The sequence below is a fragment of the Acinonyx jubatus genome, chromosome C1 (assembly GCF_027475565.1).
Source record: "Acinonyx jubatus isolate Ajub_Pintada_27869175 chromosome C1, VMU_Ajub_asm_v1.0, whole genome shotgun sequence".
Classification (NCBI taxonomy): domain Eukaryota; kingdom Metazoa; phylum Chordata; class Mammalia; order Carnivora; family Felidae; genus Acinonyx; species Acinonyx jubatus.
The window spans coordinates 52,569,104-52,585,082 of record NC_069381.1 but is presented as its reverse complement, the minus strand read 5'-3'; the positions used below and the strand labels follow the sequence as shown (position 1 = coordinate 52,585,082).

Genomic DNA, 15,979 nt, shown 5'->3' with positions numbered 1-15,979 from the left:
TTCAGTCACTACTGAGATTCAACCAATGAGTCTTAAAAAGGCTTTGCCTCATGTTCAGCTATTTCATTTTAAACAACAACAACAACAGCTGAAAAGTTCATGGTTCATCTGTCTTCTGTGACTTTATCACTTCTAACTAAAGAGTATGTATACTTCTAGCCTTGAAGTCCATTTCTAAAATCACACAAGGATCTAACGGATATAATTTTTCTTAACACATTGTATTTAAATAACTTGGAGTTTGTTCTACTCGAGCAACAATACTAAAAAGGCAGAAGCAAATTATTGTTATCTTACCTTGACATCAAGTTGAGATAGGGGAGATGAGAGGTACGCTCCAAAGAGAAAAAATAATACGAAAGGCATGAAAGGGATGATTAATCCCTGGCCTTACATCCTTGAGAAGTTGACTCAAACATAAAAGCAAAGTAACAAACAGGAGCATCTACTAGGCAAAAAAGAACAGTGTGGGCTGGAAGGTGATCCAAGCGTGGGTATTATATGTACTACATCATGAAATGAGAAGCAAAAGTAGCAGTAGAGTGACAGACTGGTAGGTATGGTGGATGGTTCTATCACCAACAATGGCCATCCTGGAGACTATATTTCCCAGAATCCTTTTCCTGTATGTTTCTAGGTTAAAGGTGGCCCAAAAGTGAAGTGTTGCTGATTGGAGAGGTGGAACAGACACAGAGGGACCAGAATGTTGCAGTTTGTTGTAACCTTCCCTGATCTGCATTCAGTTCCCTTTCTCAGCTGCAGGCTAGCTTGCTCAACAAGGGCAACCCTAGGTTCAGTCCAGATGCTTCACTGAGAACTCACAGGGGTAGAGCAGCCACAGAGGGCCGACAACCTCTCATAGGTTTCTATGCAGACCTCCCAAGTGATCTTCGATGTTCCTAGCTTTCAGACATTCCTACAAGCTCCAACCTATTCACCCACGCCAGGGCTGGTTACTAAATGCTGAGTTGTCCATTTCTCTTTCTGGATCTTTACTTTTCCAGGTTTCCCCTTAATTGCATATACTTTAATTCTGATGATAAATTCATTTTACCAAAATTCTCATAGTGGCTCTGCTTCCCTATCTGAAGCCTGACTGGTAGAGGAAGGGCATGTGTCAATCTTAATGAACAAAGCTCAGAGATGGCATTTGGAGAGACGGAAACCTGGCAGTGATGATGTTGTGTCCAGTTAGATTACAGGGAGAAAAAAGAAGAGTTGAGGTTGATTAGAGGGAAGTAACCAGAGGTTTTTAAAGAGTGGGATTATCAGGGGTATAGCAGGTGCACAAAATACTCTAGTGGGAAGATTTAGCACCACTGAAGACAAGGGTGATAGCGAGGAAGCTTCTTTACTCAGTATCTGCCTGGGCAGACCCTCGAATCTAATGGAAAATAAGTGATCACTTCCTTGTAAGTTTTCTTACCATTGCATTTAATTCATCTGCCTTGTCTGTCGTCTTTCTCAAGAAGTCACAAGCTTCTTGAGGACAGGCACTTTGTACAATACATCTCCAAAACCTCAGTGCACTATGTTATACGTTGTAGGCCCAACCACCTTTATTCTCTTCCCTTCTTCTGTCTCTTCCTTCCTTGCACGAGTCAAAGAAGCTAAACCATAGGAAAAAAGAGTAAATGGCACCCAGAGATAACACTGAAAGATGTGTCCCAGGCAAAAACAGGCCATCCTTGCCCACCTCGGCTGTGCCCAGCCCTGTGCCTGATGCTCAGGATACAAAGAAAACTAAGACACGGCTCATGGCTGAGCAGCTCATTCTTCTGGAAAGTGGAAGGAGACGGGTGAGCACATCATTCAGCGTAATGGACAACACGTTTAACAGAAGCAAGCACAACACTCTGGCGAAAAGGAATACTGAAATACTGAACAGAGAGCTGACCCTGAGCCAGAGTGAGACAGAGGCTCCTTGGCCTTTGAGCTATAACAAGCCAGAAAAAAAATTACACAAACTTTAATTCACTCCTACAACTGGCTTTGAGGACCTGTTATTTATCAGGTACCCGTGTCGGGAACTTCTAACACATTGTATCCTGTTTATTTATTATCACAGCACCTCTAGGCAGATCTTATTATTTTCATTTTACAGATATAACTGAAGCCTAAAAAGATTAAGTAACTTGCCATACACCACCAGCTAACAAATGGAGACCGGAACTCAGAACCTTTAGACCTCACACCCTGAGTTCTTCCATGTAGAGTCCACAAAATATCTGGGAAGGAATCATGCTCACCCACACAGATTCCTGCATTCTGCCTAGGAGGGTCTGAATAAAAATCTGAGGGCACTGCCTGGGAATCTGCATTTAAACAGTTACCTCCAAGTAATCCTTAGCATGTTAAAATGAGAACCACTGTCCCTAAAGCCACGTGGTTCTGCATGGAAATCTGGAAATGGATGGGAGGGATGAAAGACCATATGGGTCAAGACATGGCTTTGCGAATATGGTCGCCATGAACACTGAGGGTAAGGGGTCTGGAGAAGATACTCTGGGGGGAAGGGCAATATGCATTAACAGGTGAAGAGACAGGACAGAGCAGAAAAGTTAGAAAACTGGGCTGAACTCAGACTGGAGGACGCGTTGGAGAGAAGGAAAAATATTATCTCCTCAGATTGGCCGATTTATGAAACCCTTTCACATACTGATCTAATAGCAACAAAATCAACCTTCATGAGTACCCGGAAAGTGACACTCTCCAGGTGTTTACTGTACATTAGAGCTAATCTTCCCAACAACCCTGTCACATAGCTAATTCTTATCTCCATTATATAGTTAAGGAAGCTGAGGTGGAGAGAGTAGCAGAAGAGGCTGTAGGTGGGGATTCTGCAGGGAAACGTGATACTCACTGACTTGGTTATAGAGATGAATCTAGGTCAGTATTTTGGCTTCCTGAAGCTTAAATCAATGAGCTCAGTTAATTACCTCCACGCAGTATCAAAATCCAAGAATATGAAGGAGAACTGAAAAAAATGGAGCTATACAGAATCATTTGCAAGCCCACATAACTGGACAAGGTTTAGAAAGGAGCAGCTGGTTGGAGAGAGCGCTAGAGAGAGGGACATCCTAACACATGCCCTGAATACCAACGTTAGGGAGAGAAAGGCTTGTGCAGGAAGCTGCTTAGCTGTCTCTCCTCATACCCTTCATCAAAGTGCACGCTGTTAGGGCTCTTTTTTACTTTTTTTTTTTTTGGAAAGCAGCATGCACTTAGAGAGAACTTTCATCTGAAAGAAAAATCTCGAAATACTACCTACCATTCATGAGGGCATAGGTGAGAATCATTACAGAGTTGTTTAGAAAGCTATTTTCTTCATTGATGACGCGGAGAGTTGCCTTTTTATCTTCTTCCGAAGAGTCCTTTGATGTGATGCCAGCTGACAGGTAAATTATGACCATGTCTGTATCTAAACAAAAACATACAAATTGAATGTTACATTGGATTCTAGCTAAAGGCAGCAGTTCTGTTTCTTTTTCATTTCCTTTGGACTTTCCCACCTCAAGGACCTGCCTGGCCGGGTATTCAGCCTCCTTCCCTGCCTCTGCTTCCCGTCCATCCTGCCCTTTGTGGGCCAGGAGGCCTCATTTACCCAGTGTTAGCTGAAGAGAAGTTCCTAATAAATTTACCAGATAAAAGGTGATTTCCTTTAGCATTCATGGTGTGGTAATTTAGCCATCCCAGATGGAGATCTCTCTTGCCTTCTGAAACAGAGGATTCAGGACCCGATATATCCTTTCCTCAGTGACTTAGGGGCTTTACCAGGAACAAACAGTTTAGGGGTGACGAGGCTTTAAAATGGATGGTAGTTCTTCCACAGGCTCTTAAAATGTAAGGTTATTTGCCCCTACACTAAGTAGCTCCAGAAAACATTTTTGTTTTTATTTTTATTTTATTTTTTAAAGTTTATTTAATTTTTTTGAGACAGAGAAAGCGCAAGTTGGGGAGGGGCAGAGAGACGGGGGGGTGGGGGGTGGGGGGAGAGGGAATCCCAAGCAGGCTCCACACTGTCAGCATAGAGCACAATCTGGGGCTTGAACCCACGTGATCTGAGCTGAAACCAAGAGTTGGACGCTTAACTGACTGAGCCACCCAAGCGCCCCAAAACATTTTTGTTTTTTAAAACTTATCAGCGTAGAAGAGTAGTAAAAACATCAAGATGAGAGCCAGTAAAAACATTTCACCTGTGTTGAAATCCTAGCTCTGTAACTTATAAGTTGTGCTTGGGTAATTTTAGGCAGATTTTCTAACCTCTCTACACTCGCTCTCTTAACCTGTCTACAAAATGGGGATAATGACAGTACTTTCCTTGCAGGATTGTTGTGAGGACTAACTGGTTAATTCGAGACGAGCGAACCAAAGGCTGATGGCAAACAGAGTAAAAGAGAAAGAAACCTTAACACCCCCCTCCCCCAAACAAAACCCTCCTATCAGTCTGAAGCAGCACCTATCACTCAAGATTAAATTACTTCCCAACTAGGGCTTGTGGGTAGAATGATTGAGGAGGTCATTTTAACTCAGTGTGAAGAATTTCCTTCAAGTGGATTTACTACAAAATAAAAGTAGTGAATTTCCTACCACTGGAGATAAGTAAACAGAGGCTGAATACTGAATGGAGGGAGGGAATTAAGTGAGCTGGACTTCACAGTTTTTCCAATCTGAGATTCTTTGGCTCACTATACATTTTTTTTTTAAACGTTTATTTATTTTTGAGACAGAGAGAGACAGAGCACGAACGGGGGAGGGTCAGAGAGAGAGGGAGACACAGAATCTGAAACAGGCTCCAGGCTCTGAGGGGTCAGCCCAGAGCCCGACGAGGGGCTCGAACTCACGGACTGCGAGATCATAACCTGAGCCGAAGTCGGACGCTTAACCGACTGAGCCACCCAGGCGCCCCGGCTCACTATACATTTTTATTGAGATATCCTATGTGGGAGTTTACCTTTCTATTGAGAAATAAATATTTATATAGTATGTCATATGCTTATTTCTTCAGGTCCTTATTCTTGTCATTTAACTGAGGTTACTTTATAGGTACTGTGGTAGGCAACCTCCAAGTTGGTCTGCCAGTGATCCTATTTCCTGATAGCCATACCCTCGTGTAACTGTCTCCCTCTGAGTGTGGGCTGCATTTCAAGACTTGCTTCTCGGGAATAGAATGCAGGAGGGGTAATGGGGGTGGGGAGGCATTAAGAAATCGATTCGGTTACAAAAAGCCAGTGGCTTCCACTGTGCAGGCTCTCTCTCACTCTGAGTCAGACACTATGTTATGGGCCATAGCATATGGCTCATAGAAGCCTCGTTAGAAGCCAGGCACCGAGGCCCTCAGAATTGAGTCCCTCCAGCAACCACGTGAATGAACTTGGAAGCTGGCCCTTCCCAAGTTGAACTCTGAGATGATATCAACTCTGGCCAACAGTGTGACTAACCTCATGAGACATCTTAAGCCAGAGGCACCCAACTATGATGTATCTAGATTCCTGACCTACAAACACTGAGATAGTAAATGTTTAATGTTTTTTAAGTGACTGAGTGTTGGGGGAATTTGTTACCCAGCAATAGGTAATGAATACAGTTAGTTACCCTTTTAAAAAATTATCCTAACAATGATGAGGATACAAAGATTAGGTTTCCTTCAGTTTATAGATTTCCATTTTAAACTTGGAAGCATTCTTTTTTTTAAATATTTAAATCTTTTAAAGATTTAAAAAAATATTTTTGAGAGAGAGAGAGAGAGAGAGAGAGAGAGAGAGAGAGAGAGAGAAAGAGAGAGAGAGAAAGAGAGAGAAAGAGAGAGAGAGAGAGAGAACAAGCAGGGGAGGGGCAGAGAGAGAGGGAGACACAGAATTGGAAGCAGGCTTCAGGCTCTGAGCTGTCAGCACAGAGCCCAGTGCGGGGCTCAAACTCACAGACCGTGAGATCACGACCTGAGACAAAGTCGGATGCTTAACTGACAGAGCCACCCAAGCGCCCCGCATTCTTTATTACACAGAATTGAATAATTAATGTTGTATCAATGTTGTACATTGAACTGAACGGAGTTTAATAAAATTGACTCAAAGAAGTAAATGCAATCTAAGTTGTTGTCTCTTATTTACTACCAAAACTTAATATACAAGTAAGTGTATTATGATTGTTGAATAATTCTCTAATACTAACTGCAAGTTAAGAAAAAATTAATGTTTATTTATTTTTGAGAGACACAGCATGAGAGGGGAGGGGCAGAGGGAGAGAGGGAGACACAGAATCTAAAGCAGGCTACAGGCTCTGAGCTGTCAGCACAGAGCCCGATGTGGGGCTTGAACCCACCCAGGTGCCCCACTAACTGCAAATTTAATTGTACTATTTTTTCATCAGAAATTAAGAAGTGAAGGCTGACACACACACACAAAATCTCTAAGCTTAGAAATATCCATCTTAAACTTGATGTCAATATTTTTCCAATGATGTAAATACTGTCCTATGAAATATTGTTAGTCCCCAAACTTCTCACTTAAACTTCAGACTGGAAAAAAAATACTACTTGATTCCCTAGTTGGGGGAGTATAGATATACCATGAGGCTGATCTGAAGTATGAGGCAAACAAACCACCACCCCACGGCAAAGGTACCATATGTGATAAATGCCTGGACACACGTAAGACGTACCTAAAAGAGAACTCTCTGAGTTTCCTTACTTAGTTAGCTTTATGACTCTAGATAAAATATGCTGTCACTGAGAGCTGGTGTTAAGGCACAGGCCCACATTTGGAAAGCCAGAAGGCCAGCAGCCTGCAGCCCCTCCTTTAGTAGTCAAGTATTTTTCCTTCCCCTTCCAACAGTAAGACATCCACCCTATAAACATCCTCATTGTCTCTGCCCAGCCTCTCTCCTAGTCCTATCCTTTTTAGATATCGGATCTGCCAAATTTGATATGTTTTTACTTATTTGGATATTCCTTCCCTAGGCACTCAGAGGAATTAAACCTTATAATTAGTAATGTCATGGATGAGTAATTATAAGGGCTTGGGGCGGAGCAAAGACATAGCATGCGCCTGGAAGAAAACACAACAGCTTCCATTTGACAAGTCCCTGTCCAAGCCTTGATACAAGCATGTGTTGAGGTCAATATCAAAGAGGAAAGAGCAACTCAAATTTGGACTTCGCCCAAGCCATTGGATTCCCCACTCCTACCTCACCATTGTATTCCTTCTGCTACAAAATGACCTACGAACCAATCCCACCCTCAACAGGCAACCCAAATATGTCGATGGTATCAGTTACAGATTTGCCATGGGACTGAAAAAGAGCCAGCAATGGGTAAAAGTTTTGGATGTTCTGATTAGTGCAGAACAAATTGGTACAAAGCCACCATGATTTATGGCAGATAGCCTGTGTTCATATAGCTACTCACCTGGGGCAGATACTTTATTATCATGCACAGACTAATCCTTACAACAATCTTACAGGGTAGGTCTTACTCACTAGAACTCCCCCCCACCCTGGGGCTTTAAAACAGTATTAGGCATTCAGCAGAAGCTAAATAATTATCTAGGAAGCAGAAGAGAAGTAATGAGATAGAGTGCGAGCTCCTAAGATGAGTACATCCCTCCCTATGCTGTAGCCAAGTCTATAAAGTGTAGTCCTCAGTCATCTAGGCTTGAGGTCAACTTAGATGTTTGAGGTGTCTGCTCTAGTTTAGCCAGAGCTAGAAGTCCTATGGGAAACTGAGTATCATAATAACCACGGGTAATATTCATTTAATATTTATGATGGAATCCTCGATCTTATTATCACCCTCAGTTTGCAGAAGAGGAAATTAGGCCTGGAGAGATCAAATAATTTACACGAGTTCGCAAGTTTATAAAAATTTCAGAGTAGGAATTTGAACTCACATTGGTTAAAGTCCAAAACCCACATACTTAACCACTATGCTAAATTGCTTGAAAACACCTCAAATCTCTCCCTAATGAGCTGGACAATGCTAATTTCTGATGTGTTTCCTTATGCAATTCACTCTGAGTTCTTTTTCCTCTCAACTGCCAGTAGAAGCTGTCAAGTAAATGCCCATGAGCAAAAATTTAGGAACATCTTACTTGGCTTAAAAAGGACTCCAGTGAGGATTTAAGTAACAGTGCCATCAAAATTCCTCCAAGGCTGTGATGGTCACTCTTCTTGCCATGTTTTTGTTTGCCAACATTAAGAAAAACCAAAAAACCCAGAGGAGAAATGCCTCCCATTAAAGCAGCCTTCTGTTAATGTGTAGTGCAGGGAAGTTTGTAAGAAGAGGTTTAATGAGGTCTCAGTTTTAAAGCTGAAACAAATGTCAACATTTGAAAACCAAGGGGGTTCACATAAAAATCCAGATTTCTGGCTTCTCTTAAAATAGGAGATCTGGCAACCCTGGGCAGGCCCTCCTACGTGGCAATCACAGGCTGCATACAAAAACAGCTGCCTTCTCCATGGGCCATGTGCCCTCTAGTTTACCATGCTCCCCAAAATGATCCTCATTAACTTACTTTGGGCTCCCTTGACTCACAATCACTGCCAGGCCACAGCCAAACATTTCTCTCCATTATTTGAATACCGTAATAATAAAAAATGGACTTAAACTCTGAACATGGCTTAACGACTGAGAAATCAAGTAGAAAAGTCTGGTGAGGAGTGTGGATAGGTAAACAGCAGCTGATAAATGGCATTGACCAACTAGCCAATCTGTCTTGAATACTTGGGAGTCAACCTTGTTCCACTGGCCTTACTGAATTGTGGGGAACTTTACTCTTAGCCGTCCTGTAATATTGGTCTGTGGCTAGTTGATGCTTGACAGGACTGGTAGGCAAAATTCTAAGATGATCCCAATGGCCCACACCCTCACTTCTGTGATTGTACTACATATAGTACATCCATCCAAAGATGGAGAGATTTTGCAGATGTAATTGAGGTTTCTAATAAGTTAATCACAAGGGAGAGAAAACAGATTAATTCAAAAGGGGATGGGTCTGATTAGAACAAATGAGCCCTTTAAAAGAGGGTCCAAGCCATCCCTGAAGTCAGGGGCTCAAAGAAGAGACACTCTCCAGCTGGCTTTGAAGCAACAAGTACATGGGAGTTTTACAGTTGCAAGGAAATGAATTCTGCCAACAGCTGAGCTTGGAAGAAGACTCCAAACTTCAGAGGAGACCACAGACCTAGGTGATATCTAGACTGAGTCTTGTGCAACCCTAAATAAATCCTTTCAACTAGAACGCAGGTAAGCCATGTCTGAACTCCTGACCCACGGAATGATCTGTGTGATAATAAACGTACATTGTTTTAAGCTGTTATTAAATTCGTGGTAATTTGTTATATACAAACATAAACCAAATATGGCATCCACCATCATTAGTTGTAATAATTCCAGTAGCCTCCACTTTTTAAGGGACCACCAGGTGCCAGTTACTATGCTTTGCATTTCTCAATACTATCTTAGTTTTAATGCAGACATACGGAACAACTTGAAAATATATTAAGTTTATCTCAATAGGATATATTCATTAAAAAAAATCCAACAAATAGATATTAGAATATAAAAGGGAAAATGACATAAGATTCCTTTCAGTAGTTTCAAAGCATGTGTCTTATTTCAAATATCTTTTCCTTCAGTTTAGCATGCATCCTAATTCCAGATTTTCTTTAATACATGAAAATTAAATTAGAGTGCCTTTGTACATTTGAAGGGCCGTGCTCATCTAAATGACAGCTGGTTACAAGAAGGAAGGATCAAGGCAAGAATCCTGCAGCCTGTTTATGTGCACATGCGCACAAGCAGACATCCACTCTTAAGTCCACGAGAGGCAAGGCTGACAATTAGCATTAAAAAGGACGTGGATATTCCCCTGGGAAATAAATGGGGCTGTGTTCTTAATAAAGGGGCAGGAAGAAGAGACTCTGTGAAGGAAGAAATCGTGCAGGCTGAGTACCTTTGATTGGAAAAGATGAGAAAACTGAATTAAGATCTTAGTCCTAGATGACGAATAGGACAACACATGAAAATTTTATCCCAGGTCGGTTTTTTAAAAATCCCTCTCGACACATCTGTGTGATCAATTTACAATGTATTCCTATCAACATCCTTGATCTGTTAGTTTCTAAGTCCTCTGAGAGAGCACACTTACTCGCTTGGAACTTTGTGTTATTGTTTGTGCTTCGAATCAGCTGAAATGCCTTTTGAAATCCCACTGCATGCTGGGTAGGACTGTCCAAAGACTTGACGCTGCTGACGAAGGTGGACATTTTCCTTTTTGTCTCACTGGTGGCTGGAGACAGGAACGTCTTATAGCACTGGTCGAGTGAGCACGTCCTGACCGTGTCGGCCACAGTCAGCACAGAGATCTGGAGGACAGAAAAAGAAATCTTGTTATCTTACCATCTGAAAGTTTTTGTTTCTTTGTTTTTTTTTTCTTAATTCTGGAAAAGCCCAAGAACTGAGAAGGCCTACAGAACAGTTTCTGAGAGTTTAAAAAATAAATGTTTGGAGGCATAAATCTATCCAATTTGCAAAGGATTAGTTAAGAATTGGTAACGGGGAGGGACTCTAGAGTTTGTTTTTTTGTTGATTTGTTTGTTTCAAGATGAAGTCATCAGCAGTATGGTGTTCTTCTATAACATTAAGAATAACTGTTGCATGCAGGGAAAAATCTTAGCAAGTACTAACCATCTTGGTTTTCCAATTGGAGGTGGGGGTGAGGGTAAAGCCACAGAGTGTTTTAAGCAACTAGATTAGTCAGTAAAACCTTAGGAGCTGAAAAAGTCAAAATGATGAAGCACAAAACGTCCACACGCAACAGATTATCATTAGCTATAAACACACCTGTCTCTGAGGTATCCTAGAGATTAGGACACCTCTAGAAGCCTTCGCTTATCCCACACTTCTCATAAATGTTGAGATAAAGTTCAGCCATCCACCAGCATCAAGCCCTTGTCCTTTTCCTCCCCTCAGCACACAACTTCCAGTGTGCAAGTCACAGCTTATTGGAAATCTTACCAGAAGCCATGAAGGAAGAAGCACAAGACTTGGCTTGGTGGGGGCAATTGTAAAAGAGATTTGGAAACCAGAGTTGGTAGCTGCTTGCTCAAACAAGAATAAAAACCAAACCAACTCTCTTTTCCCAAAGTCATTTTAAATATGGATTTAAAAATATAGATCATAAAACATAAACTACTTTCTGAAAGGCATTGAAGGAAGATTCAGTTGCCACAGGGGTCACTGGGGTAATGGTCACCTTATCATGTTCATCGATGGCGCTGAGGATGACCCGGGCAGCATCCTTGGCGATCTGAAGCTGGGTGTCCGTGACAGAAGCCCCATGGTCCAGGATCACTACTATGTGCTTTGACTGTGGCCGGACCGTGGAGACGTAGATAGGTCTAGAAGGGGGAGAAGCTCTCTGGGGTCAGTCCTGGTTTAGGTAAAAAGACCTCAACCTACACAGCTGTGAACACTACAGATGTGCAGGCATTTGATGTCCATGTGTTTTTCCAGGGATGGCACAAGGATGGAGAGATCAGCTGGCAAGGAGAAATGGTATTGGTGCACTGAAACACTACCTTGAGACAATAGTAAACATAGAACAGGGACTGGTAACTTAGGTCTTCCAAAGATTAAAGCAACTGGGAGGAGATCTTAAGAAGCAAATTCAGTTGGTGGAGCATGTGACTCTTGATCTTGGGGTTGTGGGTTCAAAGCCCACAATTGGGTATAGAGATTACATAAAAAATAAACTTGAAAAAAAGGGGGGGGGCAGCAAATACTTTGGGGGGCTGGCCTTTTCAACATACTTGAAAGGCAATGCTCTCAGCTGTGTGTGGTGATACTGCTCAAGGTTACCCAGTAGTCAGCTACAGAAAATGGAACTGGTGGCCCTTCGGGCTGCAGAGACCACCCAAGAGGGAGAGGACGGTCCACTCGCCGGTGCCACGTCCTTCTCTGCAGATGTACAGAGTGGGGCTGTGCTAAAAGTGAGGCAGACTGGGATCCGTGAGCACACTGGGCAGCCTTCAATAGCAGGTTTGGTTTGTCTCCACCAGACAAAGCTAACCGCTTAAGAGGGCCCTTTCCTTTCTGTACTAAAGCAATTCACACAGGTCAGCCACCAAAAGGCCCCTTATCTGAGCATTTAAAACCATGCCATCAAATTTGTCCAAGCCTGTGATAGCAGCTCTCCTTGCCAGGTTTTTGTTTGCCAACATTAAGAAAAGGGGGTGGAGGGAGGGTGGGGAAGGTCCAAAGGAGAAATGCCTCCCATCAAAAGCAGGCTTCAGCTAATGTGCAGTACAGGAAGGCTTGTGAGAGAGGTTTAATGAGGTCTCTATTCACAGTTTTAAAGCTGGAACAAATTAGGGGGAGCTTAAGAAAGCAAGTCAGCCTCAAGAGAATTGTTTAGTGACACCCCTAAAACCTAGATTTTTCCATGAAATGTCAGATGCCAGTTGAGTCACAAAAACCTGGGCACAAATTAAGAAATATAGGCAAAGTTCAAAAAAAAAAAAAAAAAAGAATCTTTCAAAATCTGGCCAAGTTTACACTTTTGTTCTCAAGCCAAACGTCCTACATTAACCCTGAAGTACCACCGTACTTTCACTAGTCAGTAACATTAAGCCAGCAGGGAAACGGAATAAAAGAATCCAGGAGAGATGGCTACAGAAATGAAAGAGAAACCAGAAAGGAAGCAAATCTGACTATCCCAACACGGACAACCATGTCAAATACTGAACTCTGCACGTCTTCCAGGCAAGGTGAGTGAATTAAAAAAACAAGAAACAAAAACAAAAACAAAAACAAAAACAAACCTAGCATATCTCCTTTCCTCAACCCATATGAAATGAAAAGCAGAATGTGTTCACACTGTCACAATAAGTTGTTAAAAAACTGTTTTAGAGGGATGTATAAATAGTAACATTAAACGTAAAATCAGGGAATCAGTCCCCACAGCATGATTTGTATCCACGGGTTCCTTTCTTGTGAGCTCTGAAAGCCCATTCCACATTTCAAAGGATGTAGAGAACTTGCAACAGTTAAGTCAAGTAAAGAGCTGGGAACAGCAATCTATGAGGGGAGGAACCTGGATTACTACTTGGCCAAGGGAAGACAGCCTTGAGGGTTGGTTTAATGCAGATTCAGAGTGGATATGCATGAAACCTTCCAAGTGGAGGTGAGTGCTGATGATTTGTGACAAGGCCCTGCTTGTCCTTCTGGACCTTCCCTCATGGGTGATTCATTAACAGCAGCATGCCAGTCAAACTATCTTCTTAGAAGTAAATGCAAATTAGATGGTTCATGGGGTCTCTGGCCTCTCCTTAGATGAGCCAGACTAGACCCAAGGTCATGGCTTCTGGTCTAGTCTCTAAGACACTGAAGTCTTCAACCAGGATGTCTAGAGAGGGAACAGTAGAAACCATACCAACAACACAAAGATCTTTCTAGGAAAAGCACAGAAGAGGTATTTTCCCTGGGGAAAATTTTAGACACAATTTAAAGTAAAGATAAAGAGAGGCTAAAGGGATGGCTAATTCAGACTCCAAAAAATGGCATGAAAAACGAACATCTTGCACTAGCTCCAGATTTTCTGGCATCAAACATCTGACATTGTGAAGGGAAGCTGTAGGGATTCAAAAGGGAAGTGCCTTTGCCTAAGGGGTTCTGTAAATTGATGAGTCTTGTCATACAAATGAGCTCACCATTACCACCCTTCTGGCTAAACGGTACACACTCCACTCATTTCCGTGAGAAGAGCAGGGATGTTAACCATCTTCAATCCAATGTGTTCTGGACACCCTTAAAACTTCTAGTAGCTCAGATTGCATGTAAATTTCAAAAAGATGGCTAAGCGCATTGTCACAGAAAGGAAAGCTGGGAATCACAAAGTCCACTCTGAGACAGGCTATGAAGTCATGTAGGGTGGCACTTTAGAGAAAGGATTATCATTTCTGTCTCATCAAAGATGACTGAAGCTCAAAACAACCTGGGCGCCTCCAACAATTTAATTTCTTTAGTGAATATTTTGTTTTCTTTGGCTTGTTAGACAGCTTATAGACAAACTCTGGGCTTTATCATTTGCCCTTCCTAGAGTTTCCATAGCCACATATGCTCAGTGGTGAAATCATTTCAGAACAAGTTCCTGAAATCACAGCTTCGAGGCAGAACCATGTATGTAAATGAGGAGTCTCTATTTCACACAGATGACTCTTAAGTAGTAATTAAAACCTTAGCATTTAGCAAGCAAGTCAACATACCTACTGCGATGCTCATAGCTGCCCTTACACCGGAACTTGTGTGCTGGGAAAACAGTGAAAATTCCTTCTTCCGAACTGAAATATTGCCACTTAATTCCAGGGTTGGATTTCAGGTTGTCTGCAAGAACTGGAGTGGGGAAAATGAAATATAACCACCAAATCCACAGGTGCAGGCAGGCACCGCTCCTTAGGCATCTGTTTTGCATAAACTGCTTGTAGTATGAAGAAATCCCACTAGATCTAAGGCTGTAAATTTTCCACTAAACATTTTCTTTCTGCTCCTTAAAAAACACCCATGAATAGAGAAATGTAATGAATGCTTCAGTCAAGCGAAGCTATTATTCTTAACACTGCATGGTGACACTCTATGTCCTGGAATATTTTCCCAGCATGAATGATTCATTTGCACTAGCCTCTCCCCTCAGTAGGTTGGTCCCTGTTGGACCAGCATACACTTGCTGGCTTGGGGTACATTCTCTAATTGTGGAAAAGAGTGACATTAAAGGTCTAGTCTCCAGAGGGACTAGACCCATGACCTTGACCCTGTTCACGCCACAATGAGGAAAATAGAACAGATGGTACTTGAAAGGTCAGAACAACCATCATTCAGTAATAGCTTACAGAGTGATTCTAATGTGCCAGTACTGGGATCCAGGCTTTCCTTCATGTTATCTCATTTAACCCCTAAAACAGCTGTATGATGAAGGCAGTATTATTATTCCCTACTTTGGACTTTAGAACATATGCCTAGACGGGCGCCTGGGTGGCTCAGTTGGTTAAGCATCCAACTTTGGCTCAGGTCATGATCTCAACGTTCATGTGTTTGAGCCCCGCATCAGGCTCTGCACTGGTGTTGAAGAGTCTGCTTGGGATTCTCCCTCTCTGCCCATTCCCCACTTGCACACTGTCTATCCCTGTCTCAAAATAAATTAAAAAACTAAAAAGAAAAAAAAAGAAAATGCGCTTAGAGAGCTTAAGTGATTTGTCTAAAGTCTCATCAGTAAAGGATCATGTCGGGATTTAAGCCTGGGTGTCCTGGTTCCTATGTTCTTACCACGCGGTATCGCCTCCCTTCCTATGTACACTATCCCGCCGATGCCACTGACGTGCAGCAGGAATGACAGCTACCTTACCGCATGCAGTCCTGTCCCCAAACCTCCATGAAGCCTTGCTTATCCTCTCCCTTCTCTGATGCCCTTCTGACTCTCTTCCCCACTAAATCAGTTACAAATTATACACTCACTATGTGTACGTTACTGCTTTACGTGCTGCAGGATACACACAGTTGAGCAAAAACCAAGCCCTGTTGCAGCAACTGATCCACCAGAAGACTTACATAGCAGGTCATGGGGCGCAAAGCAAGGGGAGGAGGAGTCTGGGCAAAGGCAAAGAGAAAGTGCGACGCGCATTTGACAAGAATGTATAGAAGCTCTGACCGCCACGCGGCCACCCTGGAGTCTGGTTCAGAGGTCGGCAAACTCTTGCAAAGAGTCGCAGAGTCAAGAACTCTGGCTTTGCAGACCAAGCAGTCTCTGTTGCAATGCATCCGACTCCGCAGCTGTAGTGCCACAGCAGCCAGGACACGGACGGCCGTAAGTGTGAGGGTGTGCCAATTAGAGTTTATTTACAAACAATCAGCGGCAAGCTGGATTTGGTCAGTGGGCCTTCAGTTATAGTGCTGGTCCCCTGACTGCACTGTGTGTGATATGCACTCCAC

The 15,979-nt window shown here is 42.6% G+C and overlaps 1 protein-coding gene across 2 annotated transcripts in view; it reads right to left on the bottom strand.

Moving 5' to 3' along the window:
- CACHD1 (cache domain containing 1) overlaps positions 1–15,979 on the bottom strand; it is a 208,511-nt gene that overhangs the window by 43,016 nt on the left and 149,516 nt on the right. For both annotated transcript variants that reach the window (XM_027058991.2, XM_027058992.2), the window contains 4 exons: positions 14,263–14,389; positions 11,253–11,397; positions 10,146–10,362; positions 3,272–3,421 (listed from right to left, as the gene is read on the bottom strand). In XM_027058991.2, the coding sequence (XP_026914792.2) occupies positions 3,272–3,421; positions 10,146–10,362; positions 11,253–11,397; positions 14,263–14,389 (639 nt within the window). The remainder of the gene's footprint in view (positions 1–3,271; positions 3,422–10,145; positions 10,363–11,252; positions 11,398–14,262; positions 14,390–15,979) is intronic.